This window comes from Argentina silus (assembly GCF_951799395.1).
Source record: "Argentina silus genome assembly, chromosome: 18".
Classification (NCBI taxonomy): domain Eukaryota; kingdom Metazoa; phylum Chordata; class Actinopteri; order Argentiniformes; family Argentinidae; genus Argentina; species Argentina silus.
In genome coordinates, this window is record NC_139672.1 from 5,092,936 (window position 1) to 5,117,789 (window position 24,854).

At 42.4% G+C, this 24,854-nt stretch overlaps 5 protein-coding genes across 7 annotated transcripts; 3 read left to right on the top strand and 2 right to left on the bottom strand.

Moving 5' to 3' along the window:
- Positions 1 to 7,861, top strand: tpm4b (tropomyosin 4b). Of its 2 annotated transcripts, XM_083689922.1 has the most exons (8): positions 1 to 341; positions 2,074 to 2,199; positions 5,576 to 5,827; positions 5,961 to 6,031; positions 6,403 to 6,478; positions 6,603 to 6,665; positions 6,796 to 6,865; positions 7,523 to 7,861. In XM_083689922.1, exons 1-8 carry the CDS (start codon positions 228 to 230, stop codon positions 7,603 to 7,605), a joined length of 855 nt encoding a protein of 284 aa, XP_083546048.1. In that variant the 5' UTR covers positions 1 to 227; the 3' UTR covers positions 7,606 to 7,861. The 2 variants fall into 2 exon arrangements, with proteins under 2 accessions (XP_083546048.1, XP_083546049.1); XM_083689923.1 differs by lacking the exons at positions 1 to 341; positions 2,074 to 2,199 and adding an exon at positions 4,473 to 4,792.
- Positions 7,862 to 8,228: 367 nt separating this feature from the next.
- LOC310818986 (ras-related protein Rab-8A-like) lies at positions 8,229 to 13,328 on the top strand. The gene is made up of 8 exons (XM_083690130.1): positions 8,229 to 8,396; positions 9,124 to 9,184; positions 9,338 to 9,398; positions 9,528 to 9,605; positions 9,698 to 9,787; positions 9,897 to 9,962; positions 10,079 to 10,129; positions 10,430 to 13,328. The coding sequence occupies exons 1-8, from the start codon at positions 8,273 to 8,275 to the stop codon at positions 10,517 to 10,519; spliced, it is 621 nt and encodes a 206-aa protein (XP_083546256.1). The 5' UTR covers positions 8,229 to 8,272; the 3' UTR covers positions 10,520 to 13,328.
- A 319-nt stretch (positions 13,329 to 13,647) lies between these two features.
- Positions 13,648 to 17,550, bottom strand: cib3 (calcium and integrin binding family member 3; the record flags this gene model as incomplete). Of its 2 annotated transcripts, XM_083690569.1 has the most annotated exons (6): positions 13,648 to 14,075; positions 14,285 to 14,480; positions 15,402 to 15,549; positions 16,074 to 16,185; positions 16,801 to 16,835; positions 17,500 to 17,550. In XM_083690569.1, 6 exons carry the CDS (start codon positions 17,548 to 17,550, stop codon positions 14,054 to 14,056), a joined length of 564 nt encoding a protein of 187 aa, XP_083546695.1. In that variant the 3' UTR covers positions 13,648 to 14,053. The 2 variants fall into 2 exon arrangements, with proteins under 2 accessions (XP_083546695.1, XP_083546696.1); XM_083690570.1 differs by lacking the exons at positions 16,074 to 16,185; positions 16,801 to 16,835.
- Positions 17,551 to 19,677: 2,127 nt separating this feature from the next.
- Positions 19,678 to 22,335, top strand: LOC310819406 (excitatory amino acid transporter 1-like). Its single transcript, XM_083690688.1, has 8 exons — positions 19,678 to 19,849; positions 19,976 to 20,183; positions 20,301 to 20,343; positions 20,458 to 20,753; positions 21,012 to 21,245; positions 21,534 to 21,728; positions 21,870 to 22,004; positions 22,114 to 22,335. Exons 1-8 carry the CDS (start codon positions 19,747 to 19,749, stop codon positions 22,310 to 22,312), a joined length of 1,413 nt encoding a protein of 470 aa, XP_083546814.1. The 5' UTR covers positions 19,678 to 19,746; the 3' UTR covers positions 22,313 to 22,335.
- Positions 22,336 to 23,030: 695 nt separating this feature from the next.
- Positions 23,031 to 24,854, bottom strand: admp (anti-dorsalizing morphogenic protein; the record flags this gene model as incomplete). Its single annotated transcript, XM_083690445.1, has 5 exons — positions 23,031 to 23,473; positions 23,638 to 23,833; positions 23,944 to 24,066; positions 24,193 to 24,329; positions 24,575 to 24,854. 5 exons carry the CDS (start codon positions 24,852 to 24,854, stop codon positions 23,031 to 23,033), a joined length of 1,179 nt encoding a protein of 392 aa, XP_083546571.1.

Sequence of the window (24,854 nt, forward strand, 5' to 3'; positions counted from 1 at the left end):
GTCCAGAGTTTCAGTCGGCATCCATAGCTCCCTCGCTGTCTCTCTCTCTCTCTCTCTCTCTCTCTTCTTGCTCTCTCTCTCTCTCCATTTCTTCTGCTCACTTGTTCTGACGGACCGGGGACTCACTAGGACGCTGTAGTTGCCTGCCTGCCTGCCCGCTAGATCTCTGTATCCCCAACTTTCTTTCTTTCTCAAACCGGTTAAGCCACTGAACCCCAACTGCCACCATGGAGGCCATCAAGAAGAAGATGCAGATGCTGAAGTTGGACAAGGAGAATGCCATCGACCGGGCGGAGCAGGCAGAGTCTGATAAGAAAGCGGCTGAGGATAAGTGCAAGCAGGTGAGACACGGCCGGATGGGGTTCAGGAAGGATGTGTATCATGAATGAGCAGCAGAAACAGATGACTGGTAATCGTGATGTATAGTGAAAGATATATGTGTTAAATCAAATACTTTTTGTGGTGGTTAGACACCTAATGTACAGATGATGCTGTTGCTCGTGTTGTACGTTCCTTGAAGATCGAATGTAACCTGTAAAATAAGGCACTGCATTTAATTACAATGTAACAACTTGTTAGTGGAGTAGTATCACAGTGGTACAGCACAGATACACAGCAACTTGATATAACTTGTTACCAATGAATGAGTAAGAGTGACTTAAGAAGGGTTTGACCGTCCGACAATTTGGCTTCCTTAGACGCATTACATTACATACTGTACTGTGGCCAGCAACCATGATTGCTGTAATCAAAATGGTCCGGAAAGGCAAGGCTAAATACAACTGTAATGTACCTCTCTAATGTAGGGAGCCAAGCAACATGTGAAATATCTCACAGTATAGACCAAAGCACCAACCAATGTACTACAGTAACCAAACACAGTAACCAAACATTAAGACACAGAACAGCTGATGTTGGACTGTTTGGGGAGTGGTCCTCCCATCTACTGATGGAGAGGAGGAGGAAACCGGGGGGGGAGGGGCGGGGGGAGAGAGAGAGAGAGAGAGAGAGAGAATGGCAGAGTGACGACTGCCTGGCAGGGTTATTCCCACAGTGCACCAGGAGGATTAGACCAGAGAGGACTGGGAGAACCAGGAATAAAAACTAAACTATGCCAGCTGCTGCTCTGCTCCTCACTTTGGTGTGAGTTACAGGGCTCTGGGGTACCACGACACTCACCAACAGCACCACCACCACTCAGGATGAGGATTCTGGTTCTGGAACATACCGAAGCAGAAACTCCCGCTAATCACGTGAAGACGTGATTCCATACCCATATTTAGTATGTGCTGTCAGAGCTAAGGCGATTGAACTGGGATGTTTTTATGACTCACATAAAGATGATTGACTACTTTAGGATATTACATTGGCCTAAATCACTTGACATATACTAAACAATATCTAAAAACATCAACTGATTCTGAAAGAATTCACTGGGAGTGCAAGTCGGGAGGCATGACTGGAATTCCAATTAGCAGGAAGGTTGGGGTGATGACAAGCAGGGATCTACATCAAAACAAATGGATGGAATCCTCTCATATGACTGATGCCCTCATCGTACAAAGAGATAGTACAGAAGTGGCAGTTGTCATTTACACAAACCACAAGGCCTGCGCGCTTTTAGACACCAAGAGTTAGTCTGCCTGGGATCCTAGAGGATTATGTGGACCTCTTTAGTTTGTTTGGATGGCTTGGGTCAAATAAGTGACATTTGCTGTGGTATTCTGAGCCCTGAGACAGATAATCAACATTTGGGCAGACGGGTCTGTTGATGGCACTAAATATATATCCTTCTGTCTACGTTTAAGCTCACTGTAAACTCTACACTAAAAGAGGGCCAGGTAGAGTTGAATCCAACATAAACAAATGCATGTCTTATCATCTCTAGTAGGCCTATCAATTGTAACAATAATTCATTGAGAAATCAACATTGTGAATTTCAATAATGTGTATCCAATAATTGTGGAGTCATTGAAATTCGACGTTTCTTCAATTGGTGGAGTACCGTATGTATCTAGGTAAGTTGCTCTTGCTCACTTCCTGATTCTGTGTCTTGGTTTGTCCTCTTCCCAGTTGGAGGATGAGCTGCTTGGCCTGCAGAAGAAGCTGAAGGGGACAGAGGATGAGCTGGACAAGTACTCTGAGGCTCTGAAGGATGCTCAGGAGAAATTGGAACTGTCAGAGAAGAAAGCCACAGACGTAAGTACAGAGGAAAGCACTTATGGGTCGTCGTGGTAACCCTCAAAGAACTCCACACTTCAAAGATAGTTCCTGTATAATGCAATCAATTAAGGCCTCTGCCTTATTCTATTTTCATGTTATTGCGCCTGTGTATACCACATTCCAGATATGAATAGATTGAGAACCTTGTTTGTGTATTGGCAAGTTAATTCATACAGCAGTGGATACCTTTGGTGAACAAGCTACAATCTAGCCTGGTTCTGTCCTCAAGACCGCAGAAGAATATAACATTCTGGGCAACATTCCTAGCTAGATGAGTGATTAGGTCAAATACGGACAAATGTGTACTTTTCAGCGCCTTTCCACCCAGACATTATTAGATCAACAGAAAATACCCAATCAATGCAGTCATGAGACTAATATGCAGTCAGTGTGATTTTCTAACCAAACGGCCATATATGGGCAAAGTCTACAGACATCCCCTTTTCTGTTTCTTTTCATACGGTAGGTAGCCTCTGTTGAACTGTATTATAGGGTGGTTAATTATGGCAATTTGCTAAGAGGAAATTTGCGCACATAACTCTGTGTTAGTTAACTCAGCTCTAATCTCCCATGGACATCCACGCATGATTTATGTGAAAGTCAAGAGTTAAAGCCCATGTTATTGAGCAAGTTGTAAAACTGCAGCTAGAGTATAGCTCTCGAGAGGCTATCTTTAAACAGTCTCTGTAGACATGACTGCGTCGCTTATCATCAAATCCATTCATCTACAGGTCATTGATGTGTATTGTTGAGGTCATAAGTGGAACAGAGACGTTTGGAACGATGGAACATCGGTTTGGAACAGAGACGTTTCTCAAGCGGCCGAGCGGAGGAGCGGAGGAGGACGCAGGCTGAGCTCTGCTAGGCGTGCAGCCATTGAGGAATCTCAGGAATGTAGCTAAAGCAAACAGGGAACCCCACACTCCTGTGTCTAATGAAATCAATGCGTCTGGGCTCGACCGCAAGGGATACCAGACACTTCCCTCTGTATAACTGTAACTGTACAGCCTCTGTATTCAACTGTACAATGGCCAGGGGACCGTGCGCCTACAGTACACCTACCTACAGGCAAATTAATCCTCGCTTGATTCATGTACCAGGCAACAGGAAAGGCATCGCATCAGACTCGCAGACTCTCTGTGTTTTCACAGAATCCACCATAAATAAACAGCTTAGACACATATGAATTGATTTAAAAAATATGTGTGTTTAATCTTTGGTGTAACAACGCTTTTGTCAAAACCTTTTTCAATTAGAGCACTGTCTGGGGCATTTAATAGATAATCTTGATCCAACTGGCAGAATCAAATTCCATGAATGAAAGCCCTGTTCTGCCAGCTCCAGCTGCAGACAGACAATTAAGTAGATTAGGCTCTTCCTGTATTTATATTCGGAAGTATCTCTATGTTTTAGTCTCAGAAGCAATCGGCTACCACAGTATGTATCATTGTACAAGCTAAATCCTGGGAGAGGAGTTGAGATAAGGTCTTCAGATCATAGGTCATACACACTGATGCATTTCAGATTTGACTACATGAATAAACATGATATATCAGCATTCAAATTCAATTCAAATTCATTAATCAAGCTGTCCAGTGTCGTTAATCGTCTGTATAGGCTGTTACTGCCCTGCCGATACAAATAACTTGCATTCCATCCTTGTAGCATTATCCACATTAACCATGTATAATAGATAATAGACATTATCCATATAGACCTATTATGGTTGACCCAGTTCACAGAATGCTGTTGTCTCATACTCTCTGGCAGAGAAGGGTGGGGGAAAAGGGAGAACCAAAGGAATGTGTTGCCGCCCAATGGCTGCAGGTCATTTCAGAAAACTAAATCAATGAACATTCCAACCATTTGAGACTCAAGTATTTATGCTAGATCGTTTGTAATGCATACAACATCTGCTATAGAAGCAAACATATTCACCTGTGAAATAGTCTCTTCTAGATCTACTCTCTCACTTGTATGATTCACACACACACACACACACACACACACACACACACACACACACACACACACTAATCAGTGCATTATGTATGAGTGTAAAAAATGACCAAGCCTCCACCTTGCACTTTCCATATAAGTCCTGAAGTCAGACGATTATCCTCATGCCTCTCATGGAAAAAAAATAAAACACTTTGAGGCAGGAAACCACCTCCCCTGTAATTGTGATGTCATCTGAGACCGGCTTCTTCTCAGGATTGGAGGATTTTGTCATAACTTTCCTGAAAACTCCAGCCCTTCCCTTCCTACTACTTCCTTGATCACTCAGACGCTTCTCCTTATGGAATATTTGTGATAATTGGAAATCACTCGCTTAAGTTATATGTGTTTGGGTTAAGTAGATTATAATCACAGACATTTGATGGTTATAGTCTTATTGATTTTGTAAAACAAACTTTTAAACGATATTTTTACGGTAGTGAAAACTTGGCTCGATATGGACGCGGTGAAAAGGAAAATCCAAGCCCTTCAAGGACAAGCTGACGAAGCAGAAGAGCAAGCCTTACTTTTACAAAGGGAGGTGGATAATGAACGGGAACTCCGCGAAAAAGTGAGAATGTTGGCCACAGTGTGTCGTTATACTTACCTAGGCTGTCGTTCTTTGTTCATTAGATTTTTGCCTAGACAACCTAGACATATTCGCAAAGAGCTGTAAATGACTAATTTACTGTAAATAACAGTAAAATGGGCAGAGACACATTTGATGCGTAAATGCGCATAATGATTTTGGGGAGAGAAGTTCCATTCATTTTCCGAAGTGTTCGGAAACGCCCTCTAACTGAATACTTGCCCATTTTCTGGCCACAGATTCAGACTAATGAGTGCAGATTAGTAAATTATGATATTTCTACAGTAACGTTTGTGATGTCGCCACCATTGATATTTTCCCTCAAGAATGAATAGGGAGAGGCAGCAGAGACGTAGTCCTCCCCCTCATACAGGAAGAGAGAACAGACATAGGGTTGTCTATAAGGCTGTGTTTCACAGGAAGCAGACTGATAAGCAGCAGTTCCTTACCCATACACAGACTGGGTGACAAAAGTAGGCTACGTTGCTTAGGATGTGTCATATCTTACTAACACTAGCAATGTATCAATGTTCAACTTTCCCATTCTTGAGTCATTACACTCTTTACTTCACTTCCGGATTAGCTCAGTTGGAGTTCTATATTTCACCCCTTTCATTTGTTGGAGAATAAAATGACATAGGCCATAGCACACAGTGAAGTATGAGGACTGACTTTGAACACTGCTGCCCAGATGATCCCTTTGTTTGGAGGCACTCATGCCCTGTCTGACCTATGACCTAACCTCTGACCTTTTCCTGTGCCCAGGCGGAGGGAGATGTGGCGTCCCTGAACCGCAGGATCCAGCTGGTGGAGGAGGAGCTGGACCGGGCCCAGGAGAGACTGGCCACTGCCCTGCAGAAGCTGGAGGAGGCTGAGAAGGCAGCGGATGAGAGCGTGAGAGGCATGAAGGTGACCGAGAACAGGGCGATGAAAGACGAGGAGAAGATGGAGATCCAGGAGATGCAGCTGAAGGAAGCCAAACACATTGCAGAGGAGGCCGACCGCAAATACGAAGAGGTGGGACAACAGAACCTTTTTTTAAATCCATTATCAACTGTCAAATGATCGAGTAATGCTCCACCACTGATTTTAATTGTTTCATTGTTGTCTCTAAGAGATCACTTATCACCCGTGGTTTGTTCTATTACAGGTTGCCCGTAAGCTGGTGGTCCTGGAGGGTGAGCTTGAGAGGGCAGAGGAGAGAGCAGAAATATCAGAGCTGTAAGTACATACTTGCTACACTATCAGATCAAATCCAATGTTAATTGTCACTTATATCACATACAGTTGTAATAGACAAAGTGAAATGTTTTGGGATCTTGCTCAACAACAACAACAGCAGCAACAACAATTCAATAATAAGTACTAAAAGGTGACAAAAAGTGACAAAGTGACAATTGTACTAATAGTGACAATAGTACAGCTATATATGCCACAGTGAACACGTACCTTCACACAGGACAGGACCAAATTCTAGTATGTGTGAAATAGCTTGAGGCATTGTTGATTACCCTGCCATTTTACCTACAAGAGGGAGCTGACCTGTGAAAATGACATGAGTGCCTGTCTTGTCCCTCTTACCTGTCCTAAAGGAAATGTGGTGATCTGGAGGAAGAACTGAAGAATGTTACCAACAACCTGAAATCTCTTGAGGCTCAGTCTGAAAAGGCTAGTTTCTCATTTGTTTGTTTACGTCCTCATATATACAGTTCTGTATATCAATACCTTATGATCTGAAATATACAGGATTGTTCTCTATAGAGTAATAATAATATCAACTGTATTTCTGCAGTACTCTGAAAAAGAAGACAAATATGAGGAGGAAATCAAGGTGCTCACTGACAAACTGAAAGAGGTGAGTACAACGGATTGGCTGAATTTAAAGGGCACACACTTCATAATACATTAGCCTACAGAAGCTTGGTCTGTGGTAGTACTGTGTATCTGGCCCTTCACAGGCTAAATCACTCTAAATCATCCCTTAGGCTGAGACCCGTGCTGAGTTTGCAGAGAGGACGGTGGCTAAACTGGAAAAAACCATAGATGACTTGGAAGGTACGCACATAGCATTTTGTGACCGTCAATGTCTTTTCACTCTGTGTCTGAGACGGTGTATACGTTTTCAGTTTCATTTGTAAATGGCACTTTTCATACAAATCTACACTATTTTTCTCTGTCCTGTGCTGTATCATTCTTAGGTCTCAGTTGTTAATCTTCCTCTCCTTTTTTTTTTTTTCTTCTTTCTCTCCGTCTTTTCCCCCTATGGCCTCTGTGCTGTCCTCTCTGTTCCACTTCATCTGCTGCACGTGCTGCCTCTGTCCTGTTGACCTTTGACCTCTAGATGAACTGTATGCTCAGAAGCTGAAATACAAGGCTATCAGCGAGGAGCTGGACCATGCCCTCAATGATATGAACACATTGTAGATTCACTCTTCTCCTTCTATGTCCATCTGAAATGGAACACTTTTGTCTCTTCTCTTCTACTTTCCTCTCTTTTCCCACATTCTTTTGCTTTCTTCTGAATGTCTTTCTGTAAAATCAATGTTTCAATAAACATCTTCCTGTTCTATATGGCTCCTCTCTTCTTCTCTCTTCCTTTGTGAAGGTTGTTAGTATCTAACTTATGCATTTTAATTCAATATTTTAAATCATACAGGTATGCCTATGTATGTCACATTTTCTCTTCTTTGAATATTACTACTTTTATTACAGAACATGTAGCCGCTGCAAAAGAGGAAAACCTGGGGTTGCAGCAAGCCCTGGACCAAACACTTCAAGAGCTGAATAGTTTGTGAAAAGTCAATGGTAACAAGAAACAAAAAAAGAATCAACATTCCATGAGCAGCTTGTTTGTGATGTCCAGTTTAATGCCAGAATTGTTGTGAAATTAGATTTTATACTTGCTATGGTTGGAGCTGAAAACCATAAACCAAAACCTATGCAGAAATAAATGCAGTTAAGTGTGCTGCAGTTGAATTGTGTGATGTTGATTGTCGATTTGTTCAGCAGCTCTACTACAAGAATTGTTATTAAAAGAACATTTGAAACTGTCATTGTTGTTGGCTATCAAGGAGTGTGTGCGTGCGTGCGTGCGTGTGTGCGCGCGCGAGAGAGAGATATTTGTGACATTTTACTGTAGGCTACTGACAAATGAGAGATGTACTGTGTACAATTTATTGCAGTAGGGCTGCATTTCCAACATCAGAAGAAAGATGCGTAAGGCATGCATTGGAAAGGGGTTATAAATGCAGAACATACAGAGTGGACATAACTTACAATAAAAAGCTAAATTGTGTCCTATGGTAAATCAGTGCAAACACAATTTGCATTTTTATTATACTACAAGGACGGGTCTAACGTGATGCTCTGACATCTCGTCTTAGAGTGACAGGGGGCGTTGCAGTGCAAGGACCTTCTTCTCAACACAGCATTTCGCCGGGCGGGATTTCCGCAATATCAAGTATGGCGAAGACATACGATTATTTGTTTAAATTGCTGTTAATCGGGGATTCCGGTGTTGGGAAGACCTGCGTGTTGTTCAGGTTCTCAGAAGATGCCTTCAACTCAACATTCATCTCCACCATAGGTAGCTGTAACTTTCTTGTCACTGTGCTTTGTGTCCATGTTTACAGAACGATGCCCTGTCAATCACCAGAATTAGCTTAGCTAGCGTCTTAGCTAGCTAACGAATGAGCAATAAGCTACGAATTAGGCTACCTACATCTAAATAATAGTCGGTCTGCTAAACATAATGAAAAAGGTGACAACTCAGAACCACTGACACTGTTTCAAGCTGAAAACAGTTGTATTGCTGTACCCTATAAACCTAGCTAGCTTGCTAAGGTTGGCTAACTTCCTGTATTGCATTGGAGTCGGGTAGCTAACTAGCAAGTTAGCTAGCGAGCTGGCTCGTTAGCTAAGCAACCTCTATAGGTAGTTAGCTCGAAGGTCCTCACAGACATCTGACCCAACGATTAACCAGTGAGTTGGTGATTGTATTGGCAATAAAATCATAACTAACATTAGCTAGCTGGCTACTACTAGCTAATTGTTTCTTTGCATCACGTACTAGCTAGCTACTGGTGTCAGTGAACGATACTGAGCCAGCTAGCTAGCTACGTGTCCTAGCATTCACACACAGCTAAGCAAAGGTATTGTAGGTCTGGTCCAGGGCGTCCGTGCCAGCAAGCAGCATCTGACCCTTCCTCCTTATTGCATTCCTTGCTCCTGACAGCTGCTATAATGTTATCTAGCCTATTGCTTGTCACTGGTGATGAGCTATGTGTTTTGTTCTCCCTTTCTATCTCCTTCAGGCATTGACTTCAAGATTAGAACAATAGAGCTAGACGGCAAGAAGATAAAGTTACAGATATGGTAAGTTGGTTTGCTCCCTTTCAACTCTGGTAAAAGGCAGTGTTGTCCTATTGCCAAGTGTTCATACAGTAAATAGAATTAATATTCTTGATGAGTTAAGTTATGACTGCTGTTTAAGTCATTGTTTTCATCTTGTCATCCTGTGTTTTTTAGGGACACAGCTGGTCAGGAGCGGTTTCGAACAATCACGACAGCTTACTACAGAGGCGCGATGGTGGGTACAAGCCATGTCTTTGAACCGCACTTACATATACACTACATGCTCTTTTGTGGGACTGCCTTTGAAGACAATTGGCACCTTGATGAATTGTCCACTAGACTTTTTTTTCCCCTCTCATTGCAGGGGATCATGCTAGTCTACGACATCACCAACGAGAAGTCCTTTGACAACATCAAGAACTGGATCAGGAATATAGAGGAGGTGGACTTGTTCTCCATTTTAGTCTCATAAAGTCAGCTAAAAGCATGTCATTTTTAGAATAGTGGTATTCATTTCCTCTCATTTCCACCTAGCATGCGTCATCTGACGTGGAGAAGATGGTCCTTGGCAACAAATGCGACATCAACGACAAACGGCAGGTGTCCAAAGACAGGGGAGAAAATGTGAGTTCTGCCGCTAGCTTATGATTAATCAATATCTACATTTCTGTGGTCAACTTTACTATACAAATGGCTTAAGGTGTATTAAGCCATTGCTTTCCTCCTCCCTCAGTTGGCATTAGAGTTCGGTATCAAGTTCATGGAGACCAGTGCGAAGGCTAATATAAATGTGGAGAATGTGAGTATACACCTTGGTGCTGATATGTGAGACACTTTGCTTTGACATTCAGATCACACTCAAGGTAGTGAGTTGAGACAGTTATAGCAATGTAGTTTGTCTTCTGTTTGTTACAGGCGTTCTTGACACTTGCCAGAGACATCAAATCAAAAATGGACACAAAATTGGTGAGATTATTTATTTATTAATGTATATTATTAACTGTATGTATGTTCTAAATGGACACTATATGGTTAAAATCGCAATTTAGGTGTTATGAATGTCATTGTTTCCTGCTCTGCTCTTTTGAGTTTTGTAGCCCAGGCAATTTGCCTCAGTCCTCAAAAATAGTAATCATGCAAAGAAAGTAGTTCAACCAGACAAACTGCTGAGAAGACAAACAGTCTTTGTGTGTTTTTTTCCCAAGTAATAAAAAGTGTACATTACAAGGCAGGCAAGTCAGCTGTTCTGTTGTGTGTGTGTTCCAGGAGGGCAACAGTCCCCAGGGGAGCAGCCACGGGGTGAAGATCTCCGAGCCTCAGAAAAAGAGCAGCTTCTTCCGCTGTGCCCTACTGTGAGGACCAAGGCCTTAGTTTCTGTCCGCCAGGAGGCTGGACAACAAATGGACTGTGCTTGCTCTTAGCACTCATGCTCCCCTCCCTGTCCCTAATTCCCTGCGCTCTCCCACCATTCTGTTCCATGGCTGGGTGGGATATTCCACAACTCCCATTCACTTCCGATGACATTCAATGATGCAGTTTTTCCAGTTTGCTGAGCTTCGGCCATCTCCGTGGGTTGGACTGATCAGCTGGTGAAGACGGCTTGACTCGTTCAAGATGATCTAATTACATATCACATAAAAGATGTGCTCTTCCCTCTGTTTCTAGTCTCTCTGTACAACGTTTCTATCTTTCACTCACCCTCCTGATGATTGCGCAACTGTCTTAGTTGGAGCCCCGTTTATCATTCGATTAACCTCAAAGGTTTGGGATTAGGAACATAATATAATGTCCAAAACTATTTTTTATTAGTCTTCTCCCCCATCCACATTGTACGTTTAAACCAGAGGCTGATTGGCTTTTACGATGAAACCGAGTTGTTAAATGTATGAAATATGCCTTGAAGATGCACAATCCTTCAGGAAAGAGTGATTTCTAAACAGACTAAAAGAAAAGTCTATTCCCCTCTGCTCCAAGATTTGCTTCAATTGCAATTGCTTCTTTTTTTGTGTTTACTTCTAACACACATTCCTCGACAATCATGTAATGTGAGACTAAATATAAGAACCTTGCGGCTTGTCTCTTTCCCTGAACTTACTGTACGTTTTGTTTACTTCCCTGGTTTGGTCCCTTCAGGCCTAAGGGGCCCCCTCACACAGTGCTAAGATTTACCATGTAACACCTGCCCTAACGCCTGGCCTACATTCCCGTTTTGCAATGTTGTTTTCTGCAATAGAAGTTCTTGTGTGTGAAAAAGAAACAAAAACCTGTTCAAATGTGACCCATTCCAGAGTTGTACTGATGATGTCATTGGTCAAGGCCACAGCAACGGCATTCATTTACGAGCTCTGATTCGTTCCCAGCTATATGACGTCTCTGGTAGCAGCTTTAGGCGGTTCGCTCTGTAAAAGGGTGTCTGCCAGCTGATGACAACTGTTACAGTGTGGAAAAAAAAAAAAACTCCTACCCATGCAATTCCTTGCACTTTACCAGTAACCTGTCTGTTGTGTGTAGTATGTGCCAAGTGATAGTTTCGCAATGTAAGACGAGAATTTTTACTTTGGTTGACTTTGATGTAAACAGTTATGATCTATTGGATTATGGTAAAGGTAGATACATTGGGGAATACCTAGATAATGTTTGGATTTTAACACACCTCTTTATAGCCTGAACAGCTTTCTCTCTTTTGCTATGTTCTGACTTGGGTTCTGCGGGTCAGTTGTCAGAATTGGTAGAGAAGTCTTAATTTCTCACACTGGCTGTTCTGACATGAATTTGTTCTGGTATTTTAAATTTTCGTTCTATGCTAATTGCCCTGCCAAATTTGAGTATACTCTAAATATGGTGATCTCTTGGCTTTATAAAGTCAAGTAAGAAAAAAACAACGAAAAGTTAACGTTTGGGTGTGGTGTGGTGGTGTGTCTTCCACTTGTGTTGATGTGGTCATGTTTGACTTTTCTTTTTGTCAATATGTTGTTTGACACCTAGGTGGCACTGTACACCACCAGTGTGGTGTGAGACTGCTGTAGCCGTTTAAACATGGGAATGATCGCTTGCGTGTTTTAACAGCAAGCAAATGTAATTTGTACGCTCTTAACAAATCAATAGAAAAAACAGTGTTACGTTTTGGCATTATTTTATAAATGCAAAGACAAATTGGAGTGGATACGTGTGACCGTTGCATTGCTGCTGTCCTACATCGATACAGTATGGGATCAGTTGAGTGCTTTGTACTCACATCTCCCTGTGTGTCTTTATTTCATTTTAAATGTCTGTGGGAAAAAAAATAGATAATACAACATTGAGCGGGGATCACCTTTGCTAACCTGTACCTTTCAATATCCATCGGGACCTCATGAGTAATGCACCACAGCCATGTGTCTTAATGAATAATCCTCAATCTCTTCCATTTTGGAGCTATGCATCATGAAAGTTGGACCTCTGCATTTTGGTGTATTTGTGTAATTTTATTGTGGTTATATTTTGAGACTTCTGTGAAATGGTCACCACACACAACTCATTAATTCTCTTTTGAAAACCTGTCGTTGATGTCCAATTGAGTATACTGTAGATTTGTTTGTTTGTTTCGCATTGAGCCAGGAAGCACCACACGACCCATTTGTAGAGAAATATTGTCTATATTTGGTACTTTCAAAGCAATGATTTGCCAAGTCTTTGTGTTATCGAAGACTAGTAGATTGGGAACGTTGGCACAAACAGTGATTTATTCTTCAAACCTTTCAAAGAAGTGGAGAGAGACTGTTTTCTATTGTTAGCTTTAAATCTTACAAATGTTATAGAAAACCAATTTTGTTGTATTTTGTTTAGTCAAAAGATTTTCTGTCACAATCATTCCCCTCAATTTTGTTATGCATTCCTACTTTTTACTTGTCAGTAAATGCATATCATTTACATTCCTTTTTTATGACCACATTTACATTCTATTGTTGATTGTGAGGTACACCGGGAGAAAAATAAATTACATTTTGAAAAAGAAAAAAAACGTTGTAAATATCACGTTTAAAGAGATCTACTTTAACTGAACTGTACTTTCTAAAATCATATGGAAATTGATCTACAGTTTTGTAGATATCTGTACTTTTGATTTAATAAAATACGATTCTTTTAAAAATAGTAAGACTATTTACTATACTCCCTTTTTAAAACTTCTTTCTTTCTCCCTTTCAACTGTCATCAGCCTGATTGATTGTGATCATGTCCGGAATAACAGGAGATCACTCACTGTCAGTTGACCCTGTGGATCCACAATGAAGCGTGACTGACTGCTTTCATGATACAAATGTCTCTCCCTCCACTGCTCCTCTATAGCTCATTGGAATATTCTGGAAAATGTTTCTTTTATACTGTAGCCTGGTGTAACTGAGCCCCATAGATGCGAACATAAACACACTAATGAGCCCTGTCCTTGGAGATACAGTAGCCAGAACTCCATTCATCAACCAATAGTCAGTTGACATGCCCTGTCTACATTAGTGTCCTTCTACTAAGCATCATGACTATGGATTTCTCAAACACTGGCGGAAACAAACAAAAAAACATTCTCTAAACTAGCGTATTCTCTATACTACGTATTTCACTTTGACAGGAATGGGCCAAACACAGGAAGAATCAACACATTGAAGTTGCACTTGGATGAATCCAAACCAGTCCAAGACATTCTCTCAGGTCAGAGAATTTGAAAACAATGTGTACTGTATGAGCCAGGATAATAAATAGGATGAGCTCGGCTCTACACGAAAAAGCCTTAGTTGTTGTTTTTTTGACATCCCCAGAAATTCCTCAGAACACCTCTTGTGTCCATCTGCAGCACATTTCTTCATTGGAATTTTACACCAAGTGTCTGACTGCAGCACTGACGCTGACATCGTCTCTTCAAATCCTTATATGGAAGGTGCTGTGGACACAAAATACAGATGTACTACTATACATGTAAACAAACTATCTTCGTCACTTACCCTGAGAATGACCTGTAATCAACAAACAAGGGCTTGCCTTAGCATTACGCTATCGCCTGGTTAACTGATTTGACGATACACTGGTTAGGTAGCTCCTGGGGGGAAACTGGGAGTCCGAACCAGTGGTACGGTACTGTATGGAACTGACCTGAGGAAGTCCGGAGCGCGGACGATCATGTGCTGGAAGTCCTCCAGGGACAGTCGGCCATCGTTGTCCAGGTCAGACTCGTCGAGGACCTTCTCGCACACCATCCTCACCTCGTCCTCCGTCAGCTCGTTGCGCGTCAGTCTGTTCAGGGTCTTCTCCAAGTCCGACTTGCAGAGGAAGTCATCGTTGTTGAAGTCTTAGATGGAGGAAAGAAGAGTCAATGGTTATTCTCAAGGCTATTTTTAGTTTAATCCCTCATCTCCAACAAGATTATATTCAACAAGCCTACCCTTCATGTACTGTATGTGTATATGGTATAAGTATGTGCTGTCTTTTATGGTATAATGAGTCTCCTTATCAAGCCTATTGCTTCCAATTGAGAAACTACTCATGATATAATTTGTCATGCTGTATAACCAAGCCTTTTTCAATGAAGCCTTTCTGGCTTTTTCTTTCTGTCGGTTGTGAATAATGGATGAAAACCTTCCTTGACCCGTGACCGTGTCTGCATACTGTGAAACACCTTCATCTGTCAGCCTCTCTTAATTAGGGGGACACTGGCGCCAACCATAAATTGGCCCTTTCACAGACTGGTCCCCCTCTATAATAGGCTTATTAATCATTCAGAACCCCCTGATGCTCATGTCATGGTTAGGGCTCCATGGCCTACTACAACTCACCTACATGGCTTCTGACATGACCCCGTATGTTACTGTGATGCAGGAGAGGCTGGTGGTGGAGCTGGAAATCAGAGGACGGGCTCGTGGTAATTCATGCAATGGAATGAGGAATGGTATCAAACACGTGATACCATTCCTCATTTAATTCCGTGCATCACAATGAGTGTGTTTGATACCATTCCTCATTCCATTCCATGCATTACAACGAGCCCGTCTTTGTACCTCCACCTGCCTCCACTGCTGTGATGTGACTATGGCAACTGGGACACGGACATTCATTTATGTGGAGACTCAAACTGGTGCTTGAAGTGATGTTGGTAATGTTTGATATGCTATCTTTCGCAAATCAAGCATGACCCCTTACTCATGTATCTGGATTGCTGTGTGTGGTATACAAGTATGTTTGTGGCACCATGACAGTATAAAAATGTGAATACCATAGATTTTAAAGGCATAGTAGGCTTTCAGATCTCGTGGTGCCATCTCACTCAGCACTGAGAACATGTCCAGGAAGTCATCCAGGGTCATGTTTCCTTCTCCGTCCTCTGAGAACACCTCAGCGATCCTCTGACGGAATGGATTGTCCTGAGGAGAGGGGGAACCACCACCATCAGAGACAGAACAATGGACTGTATAGTCAACAGTGTAGCACACAGGATGTGAATGGCCTAAAAGACCCTACTATAAGTACAGCCCTGGGCTCCCCCAGCATATCATATAGGTCCCAATGGGTAACTTGGTAACTCACAGCTTTAAAAAAAATAAAAAAATAAAAAAAAGAAGAGAACTGATCATTTCCAATAATGAATACAGTAATTATCACACATACATCTCTCTCTTTTTCCCAGAGGAGCCGAGATTAGTGACCTGAGGACATTGCTTACATTTGATTGTGCTGTTTGTGTGTAAAGAGGCGCATAATAGACCCAATTGCACCAAGTGTGCCCAACGGGCCCCACAGGCTTTCTCCAAGTTTAAAAGAGTCAGGTAACACATAACCGCTCAAAGACTGCTGTCAATTAGCTGGGCATTAATAATGGATGGGAAACACAGGGGGAGCGGGTCTGCCTTTTCTGTGTGTGGGCAAGCTCTGGGTATACACACAGTACCTTCAGCTCTGGCATGCTACCAATCAGCTCGTATGGTAGTTTCACATCTGGCTTATTGGTGTAGTCATCAGGGACGAGCTGCGGTGCCAAATCCCGATATCGGTCGAACAGTCTAGAGGGGGAAGGAAAGTTGAAATTAATTGCATATGATATCGGATTACTACATATGCACTTGGTGTATTACTGCTTATCAGATCAACTCGGAGTATTTATTCAAAGCACTCAATAGTTAGAGAATTTTACAAGGAAAATAAACTGGTAGTTTCACAGACTTTGGCCGAATTAAAGAAAAAGACAATTTTCTGCGGCAGAACTAGTCACAAATTGTTCGTCCATGTCCTTGTTTTTAAGATGAGCTCAAATAACATTTGTATCTCAGAATCTGTTTGATCTCCTGTTACGTTTGTGTCTGCTTAAGCATGGAATGACTTTCACACTGTAGTTAAAGGCTCAGTGATGCAGAACAAAACAAAATACGACCAGGTGAGTTTTGAGTAAGCTGTGGTTGAGCGTCATGTTCACCATAGGCTTATAAACAGAACGCGCTCAGGTACGCTTATATTATAGTGGTAATTATAACAATATGTTTTCAGAGAGTACAGTATTTAGTAATTATGCTGTGTAATGGAAAAGTGAATTCCTATTAAATGCATTGATATGGAATTGTTTACAAGATTGAACACAGTAGAGTCATTTATTGTCTCTCATCTTCAAATGAGTTTCTCACCTTAGAATTTCTTTTCTTGTGAAGAATGTACAGTCCTACAAATGCAATCATAAACTGACATGTAGTAGCAAAACACAACTAAAAATGGTTATTCAGCACAGCAGATGTACAGTTGATATATGGTTGATTTTGAGTGATGCTCTCAATTTTATTTAATAATGCGTCATAGCATAAAACATTTATTTTAACAGAACATTCACATAGGTGGATCATGATACAGCGATACATACAGTAAATGGTACAAACACAAATGGCCGTGGGGATACTGATTTGAAAAGTCAAGATTTAGGAAATCTACAAAAGGACAGAAGTTCAGAAAGTGCTAGCAAAGGCAAAGTAGTAAAAACAGATGCGACAGGACTTTTTAGAGGTTTTGTATTATTTTTTGAATACATAACAATACAGCTGTGAACCCTGACATCACAAACACCTGGCTCTCTATGTGCTGTTTCTATTGTATCTATTTTCTTAGCAAATAGAGCTACAAGAGAAATGAGTCCCAACAAAAGAAATGTGACAAGTGTGTCAAGACCTCTGTTGTATGCACTTGCCCCCATTCACAAATATTAGTACCCACATGAAAGGACTACCCAGCAAGATGAGTGAAAGCAATTTATCCCAATCAGTGAGCCAGGGTTGTTCTCCTCTTTTGAAGAGAACGAGTCACCAAACAGAGGGTTAAAAAGGAGCGACACCAACCTGATAGGCGTCAAGCTGCTGCGCTGTAAAGATGGTCTGTTTGTTTCCCATTTCTGAGTACACACACACACACACACACACAAACACACACATACACACACACCCCAAGCCTCAGTGCCATGGCAGGTCCACTATGAAATGCCTTATCAAGGCCTGTGGATTTGCCAGATATGAAATGCCGGGACAAAAGGAGACCGGGACAACAAAGGGGATCAGGTGTCTGCTGCCACTGGGCCCTTTGGTTCCCCATTATAATGGCAGCATTTCATCGTTTTCCCCCATCTGAAAGGCAGCCCCTTTGACAATGAATAAGGGTTGTCGGCATCGTGCCCACAGTGGTATCAGGCCCTTAGGGCTCTTCTATGGGCGACGCCTCGCTCACGGCTCAGGTTACAGGCGCTTTGGAACTGTGTTTTTCACCGGGCATGCAGACTCTCTGATATGAAGCAAACTTCATTTCGATAAAATACTTGATATCTAGATTGTGGTTGATTATATAGTCATTTCATTATTTTCCTCTGAAGTGTTTCCCTCAGTTATTAGCTTTTGAGAAAACACATTCCCACAGCCTATCATGTGCCCACAAAGGCCGTTTTTACGTACAATATAGTTTCCCATCCACTAAATATCATCCATAATGATCACTGAAACAACCCTCTCTCTTTACAAAGCAATCTCTCTTGCATGCAAGCATTTACAGGGGCTGTCTGTCTCCAACACAGGTGAGTCCACCATGGAGTAGTGTGGGCACTCATCCACTGCTAACGGCACCTGTGTTCTGTCATTTAGATGGGTGCACATGCCCGGTCTTGGCTCTCCTTTGGGGACAACACCTGTTTGTCCCTGCACACACCTCCGGTTAGCATACTAAAGCACTTGACGTGTCTGTGTCCCCTCTTGTGGAATATTTTACACTGCTGTAGCAGAGAACTGGATGAGAATCTATGATAGCCAAGTATATGGGGGAGGTATAGCCTCTCCAACCACATGCTTATTTTATAGCTGATTTAAAAAAGAAAAGCACTTTTTTTTAAATGTATTTTTTATTTTCTATTATTTGTAAACAGGTTTATTGTCTGAGTTGATGGCAACTCTTTTTCATCATACAAACAGCAACATTATGATAATATCCTACTGTGCTGTGGCCAATATTATTTGAGATAATTTGAATCAAATTGAATTGGCAAAAACACTGAAATCTGTATATGTATGTAGCTAGTTATTTCAGAAACATTGTCTGAGAGGTCCATATCTGGCTGAGCAGTCAGTGAGCACAGTGGTAAGGGAGCATATGATAAGGCAGACTAACTGCCATGCCCTCTGTTAAAACACACTCTGGATAACAAACACAAAGCTATAAGAATAGTAATAGTGTCTAAGTGTGCCTTACACTTGGAAATTCAGAGAACCATCAATTTCATGGATTTACCATGACCGCTTTCATATGTTTAAGGTACATATTCAGTGTTTTTGTGCAGACTGTTGTTGTTGTTGTTGTCCCTAATCTGAGGAAGACAGAAGACATTTTTTGATAGGGCCTACGCCCATACAGATGAGTGCGCGCAAAACATCTAGATTAATGAATGCCAACATGGTAATCTAATGCACTGTCGAAGGAACAACGGAAAGGACAACTGGAATATTTGTATTTGAGGTAAATTATTATTATTTCATCATTTCTATTCTTACTTCATACTGATCTTTTTGTTCGTTCTCTATGTTTTTACTCATAGTTCTTAACACTTAAGTGTAGACCACAGCATAAATGGTAAACCACTTTAACAGTAGAACATTGGTACAGAAGATGTCATGAGATTTTGTCACTTGTTTTGCCAGAGTTGAAAAGCTGATTATGACTGAGATGCCTCCCAATTCTAATGACGTGTCTCAGACTGAGGAGCCTGAGAGGTCCCATGGCCACAGGACCCAGAGCTGTACCTGTGCTGTCACCATTCTCAGGAGGAACACCTTTGTGGTCCTCACTGTGGCTGCGGTGGTAATAGGCAAGTGTAATACTCCAAAACTGAGCTAAAACTTATAACTCTATAACTGAGCTCACATTTCTCTATTACTCAAGTCAGAGTTGAGTCTTTCTTTGAAACCCTTGCCTTTCTCTCTTGTAGAAGACAGCAACTCTTGGTAATAAGCAGGTCAATACTTGATGGGTGTAGGCTACTATTTAAAGTATGTTGATCCTACGTGTCTTTTCAAGGGTTCGTGCTGGGTCTTGCTCTGCAGTCCAGTAAGATGACAGCCAGGGATATCAGGTACTTGTCTTTCCCTGGAGAGCTGTTGATGAGGATGCTGCAGATGCTGGTGCTGCCTCTCATCGTGTCCAGTCTAGTCACAGGTAAGGAAGAGATGTTCACATTGACAAAAAAACTGGGCAAAAACAAAGACACAACAACAATGACAATATACACATATACAGCTTACGATAGACAAAACTAAAACATTCCTTCTCGTTGTCCTTCAGGGATGTCCTCTCTGGACAGTAAGGCCTCGGGGAGGATGGGCATGCAGGCCATCGTTTACTACATGGTGACCACCATCATAGCTGTCTTCACTGGTATTATCATAGTAGTCATCCTTCAGCCAGGGAATGGCCCCAGGGATGCCTCAGCGCCCACTAGTGGCAGCATTCAAGCTGTGCATACTCCGGACGCCTTTATGGATCTTATCAGGTGAAGAACTATTAGGCTTTTTTAAGGATGTGTTGTGAGTGAAAAGGCCCCAAGTCCACTCTGTAGGGTGGTTATTGTCGGTGTTGCTGACCAAAATATGGCCTGTTTATCTTCTAGAAACATGTTTCCTTCAAATTTGGTAGAGGCCTCTTTCAAACAGGTGAGGTCATTCACGCTTCTATTTGTCTACTTCAATCTTACAAAGGCATAAGAGCAACTCAAGTGTTACCTTGGCAAATAACTTCAACATTGGTCTGTATCTACACCTATGTAGTATAAAACACTTTACTCCAAGAGAGTCTACCAGAGGAACAACACCAGTATTGCAAATTATACTGAGACCAGTGGAACCCTTACGTCACCTGGCCAAACCAGCACTATTGAAGACCCTATGTATGAGATGGTGCCCATAGCAGGCTCCTATAACGGGGTCAATGCCTTGGGCCTTGTGGTCTTCTCCATCAGCTTTGGCTTGGTCCTAGGCAGCATGAAGAAACAGGGCCAGCCACTGAGGGACTTCTTTGACTGCCTAAACATGGCCATCATGCGCCTGGTCAGCATTATTATCTGGTGAGTAATACTGTAGCAAATACCCTCCATTCTATCTCCTTAGATTACCTGCCTGCTTATTTCAAGACCGTTCTTATTGTGTCCAGTGCAAACTAATGCATGCTCGACATGACCATCATTTCTTCAGTGTTAAGATTTGAAAGGTGAAATGACAGGTGTTAACATGAGCTAGCCATCCAGCCACCTAGTTCCCTTACCTTTCGAGTCTCTCTACTCACCGCTCCATCTCCTCTCTCATCCACCTTCTCCACCCTACAGGTATGCTCCAGTGGGAATCCTCTTCCTGATCGCTGGGAAAATGGTGGAGATGAGGGACTTGGGGAAGATGGGAAGCCAGCTGGGCATGTACACTCTGTGTGTGATAACAGGCCTGCTAGTCCACAGTCTGCTGATCCTGCCCCTGCTCTACTTCATAGCCACACACAAGAACCCCTATCTGTTCATAGCCGGGCTCCTCCAGGCACTCCTCACAGCCCTGGGGACGTCATCCAGGTGAGCTGGACTGTAGAACACTACTGTTTCAATCCAGAGCTACAGTATGTATTGGATTTGATTTGATGGAATATTGCAAATGTGCAAGTCACTGAACAGCATCCAATACATTTTGGCCACTATCTGCATGGATTGAATACCTGCTTTAGTTGTTGGATATTGCCTGTAATTGAAGACTAGACTGGGTGGGGTCGTTTCAGTAATAATTGGTTGTTGTTGTTGTTGTTGTTGTTGTTATTATTGTTATTGTTATTACAGTGTTATTAATTAGGAATTTCTGTCTTGAAGCTCTGCCACCCTACCCATCACCTTCCGCTGCCTAGAGGAGAACAATGGTATGGACAAGCGGGTGACGCGCTTCATGTTGCCTGTAGGTGCCACCATCAACATGGATGGTACAGCGCTCTATGAAGCTGTGGCCGTTGTTTTCATAGCACAGGTCAATAACATGGACCTCAATCTCGGCCAGATCATCACCATTAGGTAATATGGGGGAACCTTCAGTCACTCAAAAACATGATCATATACAGGGCACAGAGCTTTTCCTCGTCAGGTGACACGGTCAGGAAAAACTCTGGGCCCATGTTCTTCATATTGAAAAACTATTCACCCCCCCGCCCCCAGTATCACTGCAACTGCTGCTAGCATCGGTGCTGCAGCTATCCCCCAGGCTGGTCTGGTAACCATGGTGATAGTACTGACATCTGTTGGACTGCCCACGGAAGACATCACACTGATCATTGCCGTGGACTGGTTGCTGTAAGTATCTTGATCTTATCATGTGTGTGTGTGTGTGTGTGAGTGTGTGCGCTTGTGCGTGCGCGTGCATGTGTGTACCCTCATAAGTCTCTAATGTATATTTCCACAGGGACCGTTTGAGGACTTGCACCAATGTGCTAGGGGACTCCATCGGCGTGGGCATAGTGGAGTGCCTCTCCCAGCAGCAGCTCCAGAGCCCCAGGACTGCAGAGGGCAACTCAGACCTGGAGGGGAGGGGGAAACCTCCGCAGCACAGAGACAACGACAGACCCTTCCACCATCACCACTATACTGAGAACTCTTTCTGAAACTTGTATACAGCAAATGCAGTAGCCTACTGTCATTTCTAATGTGTTTAACTAACTCGTTCAGTGGTCTCTTATAAGTATGTTTCAGTTTTTCCTTCGTAAAACGGTGCTCATGTTTGTTTATTTCTTTTTTTTTCTTTTTCTTTTTTGTTTACTTTAATTGTTTTAAATGATGTTCTTTTTATTTTCATAGGCTACATGATTGTGTACAATATGCTGGCTTGAGAGCAGGATGCAACATTTATATCTGTATGGAAATGTCTGACAAATAAAAAAAGTCAGTGTAAAGAAAATGAACGTCAATTTTTTCAACATTTATTACCTTTAAATAGTTAACTAACATGAAACATATAATATACACATTTACATCTTTCACAGGATTTAAAATCATGCCCTGTCATATATTATAATTTGTACCTATATACATATATTACAACACCACATAGTTCTTATCACTGAGTGTAAAGGGGAGATGTACTGTAAGGACTAAACTTATGGACACTCCTTTTGTTCTTTGTTGGAAGCCAGTGATGTACATAGAACTCAGAAACACTTACATGCAGGCCAGGCTGCACACATCCAATTTAAACCCATCGACCTAATGCTATTTTACATTGGACTAACTTATTCACAGCTGTACAATCAAACAGTGTACTGGGTGTGTACACTGTACCCCCCCCCCCCCCCCTCCCACCCTCCATATACAGAGTAGACCTTCTCAATGGCAGCCACAGCTCCCTGCCACCATATCATCATACTGCTTCAACACCACGTTCTCATCGTCGTCAAAGTACAACAGGTTGATGGAGAAGAGCTTGTCGGGGACGCAGCAGGGCATCTCTATCCCCTTCGTGAGCTTCAGAGCGTTGATGATGGACTGTACGGTGGCGTGGTTGGTCGGCCTCATGTTCTGGCCCAGAGGGAACGGACAGGAGCCCTTGCAGTGGTAGGCGTTGTAACCACGCGGAGACACGATCCACCCCGACCAGCCGATCTCCTCAAAGTCTACGTAGAGGGGCTGGCGTTGGCAGGACATCCTCTCACCCTCGTCCTCTCCGTAGTCTAGGGAACGGGTGCTGCGGTGGGCAGCAGCTTTTATGGGGAGCTGGGGCAGCTGGGGCAGCTGGGGCAGGCTGGGGGTTGCTGGGGTATCATTAGGATCTGGTTGTGGAAGGAGGAATTGATTAGGAAACATGGTACAAGTTCAACTGAATAAATCACATGAAGATCACATTGATCTAGTGTTATTAAAAAGGAACATCTATAGCCTAGTAATAGTCTAGTTATACAGTAATAATACATAAGTAATACAGTAAGTGTCTTACCTCTGAGTGTGTTCTCCAGAGAGGCTGAACGACGGCCATCATCAGTGAAGAGGACCAGCATGGGCTGCTTGCTCTTGTGGTGGTTGCGCCCTGAAGCAAAACGCACCACTCTCGTATCCATATGGCTTCCTCCCAGGGATGTCACTGTGACCAGCAGTCCCAAGTTGCTACCTTCATCTGACATCCAAGAGCGCACCTTTATAAGAAACGGTACATGTTGGTTAGGAATATACTCAATTATAATGCATACAAATACATTAAGTAAGTGTAGGCCAAATATAGTATCCGGTTCCTTTGGATACTTACAGCTTGTGTAATGGTGAAAACCTCCCAGCCAGTAGAGTGAACCGGGATCAGACGAGAAGACAGCAGCTTCTTTCCCTGAGTAATGTTCATTTTGGTGCTATCAAGAAGCTGATAGACACTGACCTATTGGTAGACAATGGATTTATTATAAGCATTGCTTGCTTTTGAAGAGTGGGCGGATTTACATTTGAGTTGGGTATCTGCATGTATGACGTGGAAATATAAATGAGTCATATCATAATCAATTACCTGACAGAAATGTTGTCTGTTGAATGACACGGAAGCCTGAGGTCGCAGCTTGAAGAGATGGAGTTCAGCAGTTAGAACCTTCTCACTTCTGGCAACCGTGGATAAATTGAACACGAACTCGACTTGTTCACTGTGCACTGGAGAGGAAAATTATAATTCAGATAATTATAATTATTTGTCGAGAACGCAACAAACGTTTACATTGGAGTAGGCCTATGCTAAACAACGTGGGTGTGTATAGGTCTGTATATGCGACATATTTATTTGGAACTTGCACATTGAACAAACACCCGAAAAAAAGACGCAGTGGCAGGTGCCATGAGATTGCAGTCTAAGTCTTAAAAGCAAAGCTAATTGAATATGCATTAAAAATATATCTTACATTTGTCGAAGAAACTGCGAACTGTATTCCCCTCAAGAAGATAAGGATCCTTGGTGACGCCGTCCACATCGGCAACAGTGTTGTACAAGTCAAGCATGTATTGCGGTGGTTGCTTGTCGCCCCGAGTGAGAGGAGGATCTTCCATTCCAAAAACCTCCAAGAGTCTTTTAATGGCAGCAGACCTCACTTCTCCAGATTCGTTCTCCAAGGAAAAGTGTTTTTTAAAATAATTGAGTTGTGGCCTTGCAACAGCAATGCCCGCTACTGTGGCAATGATCAT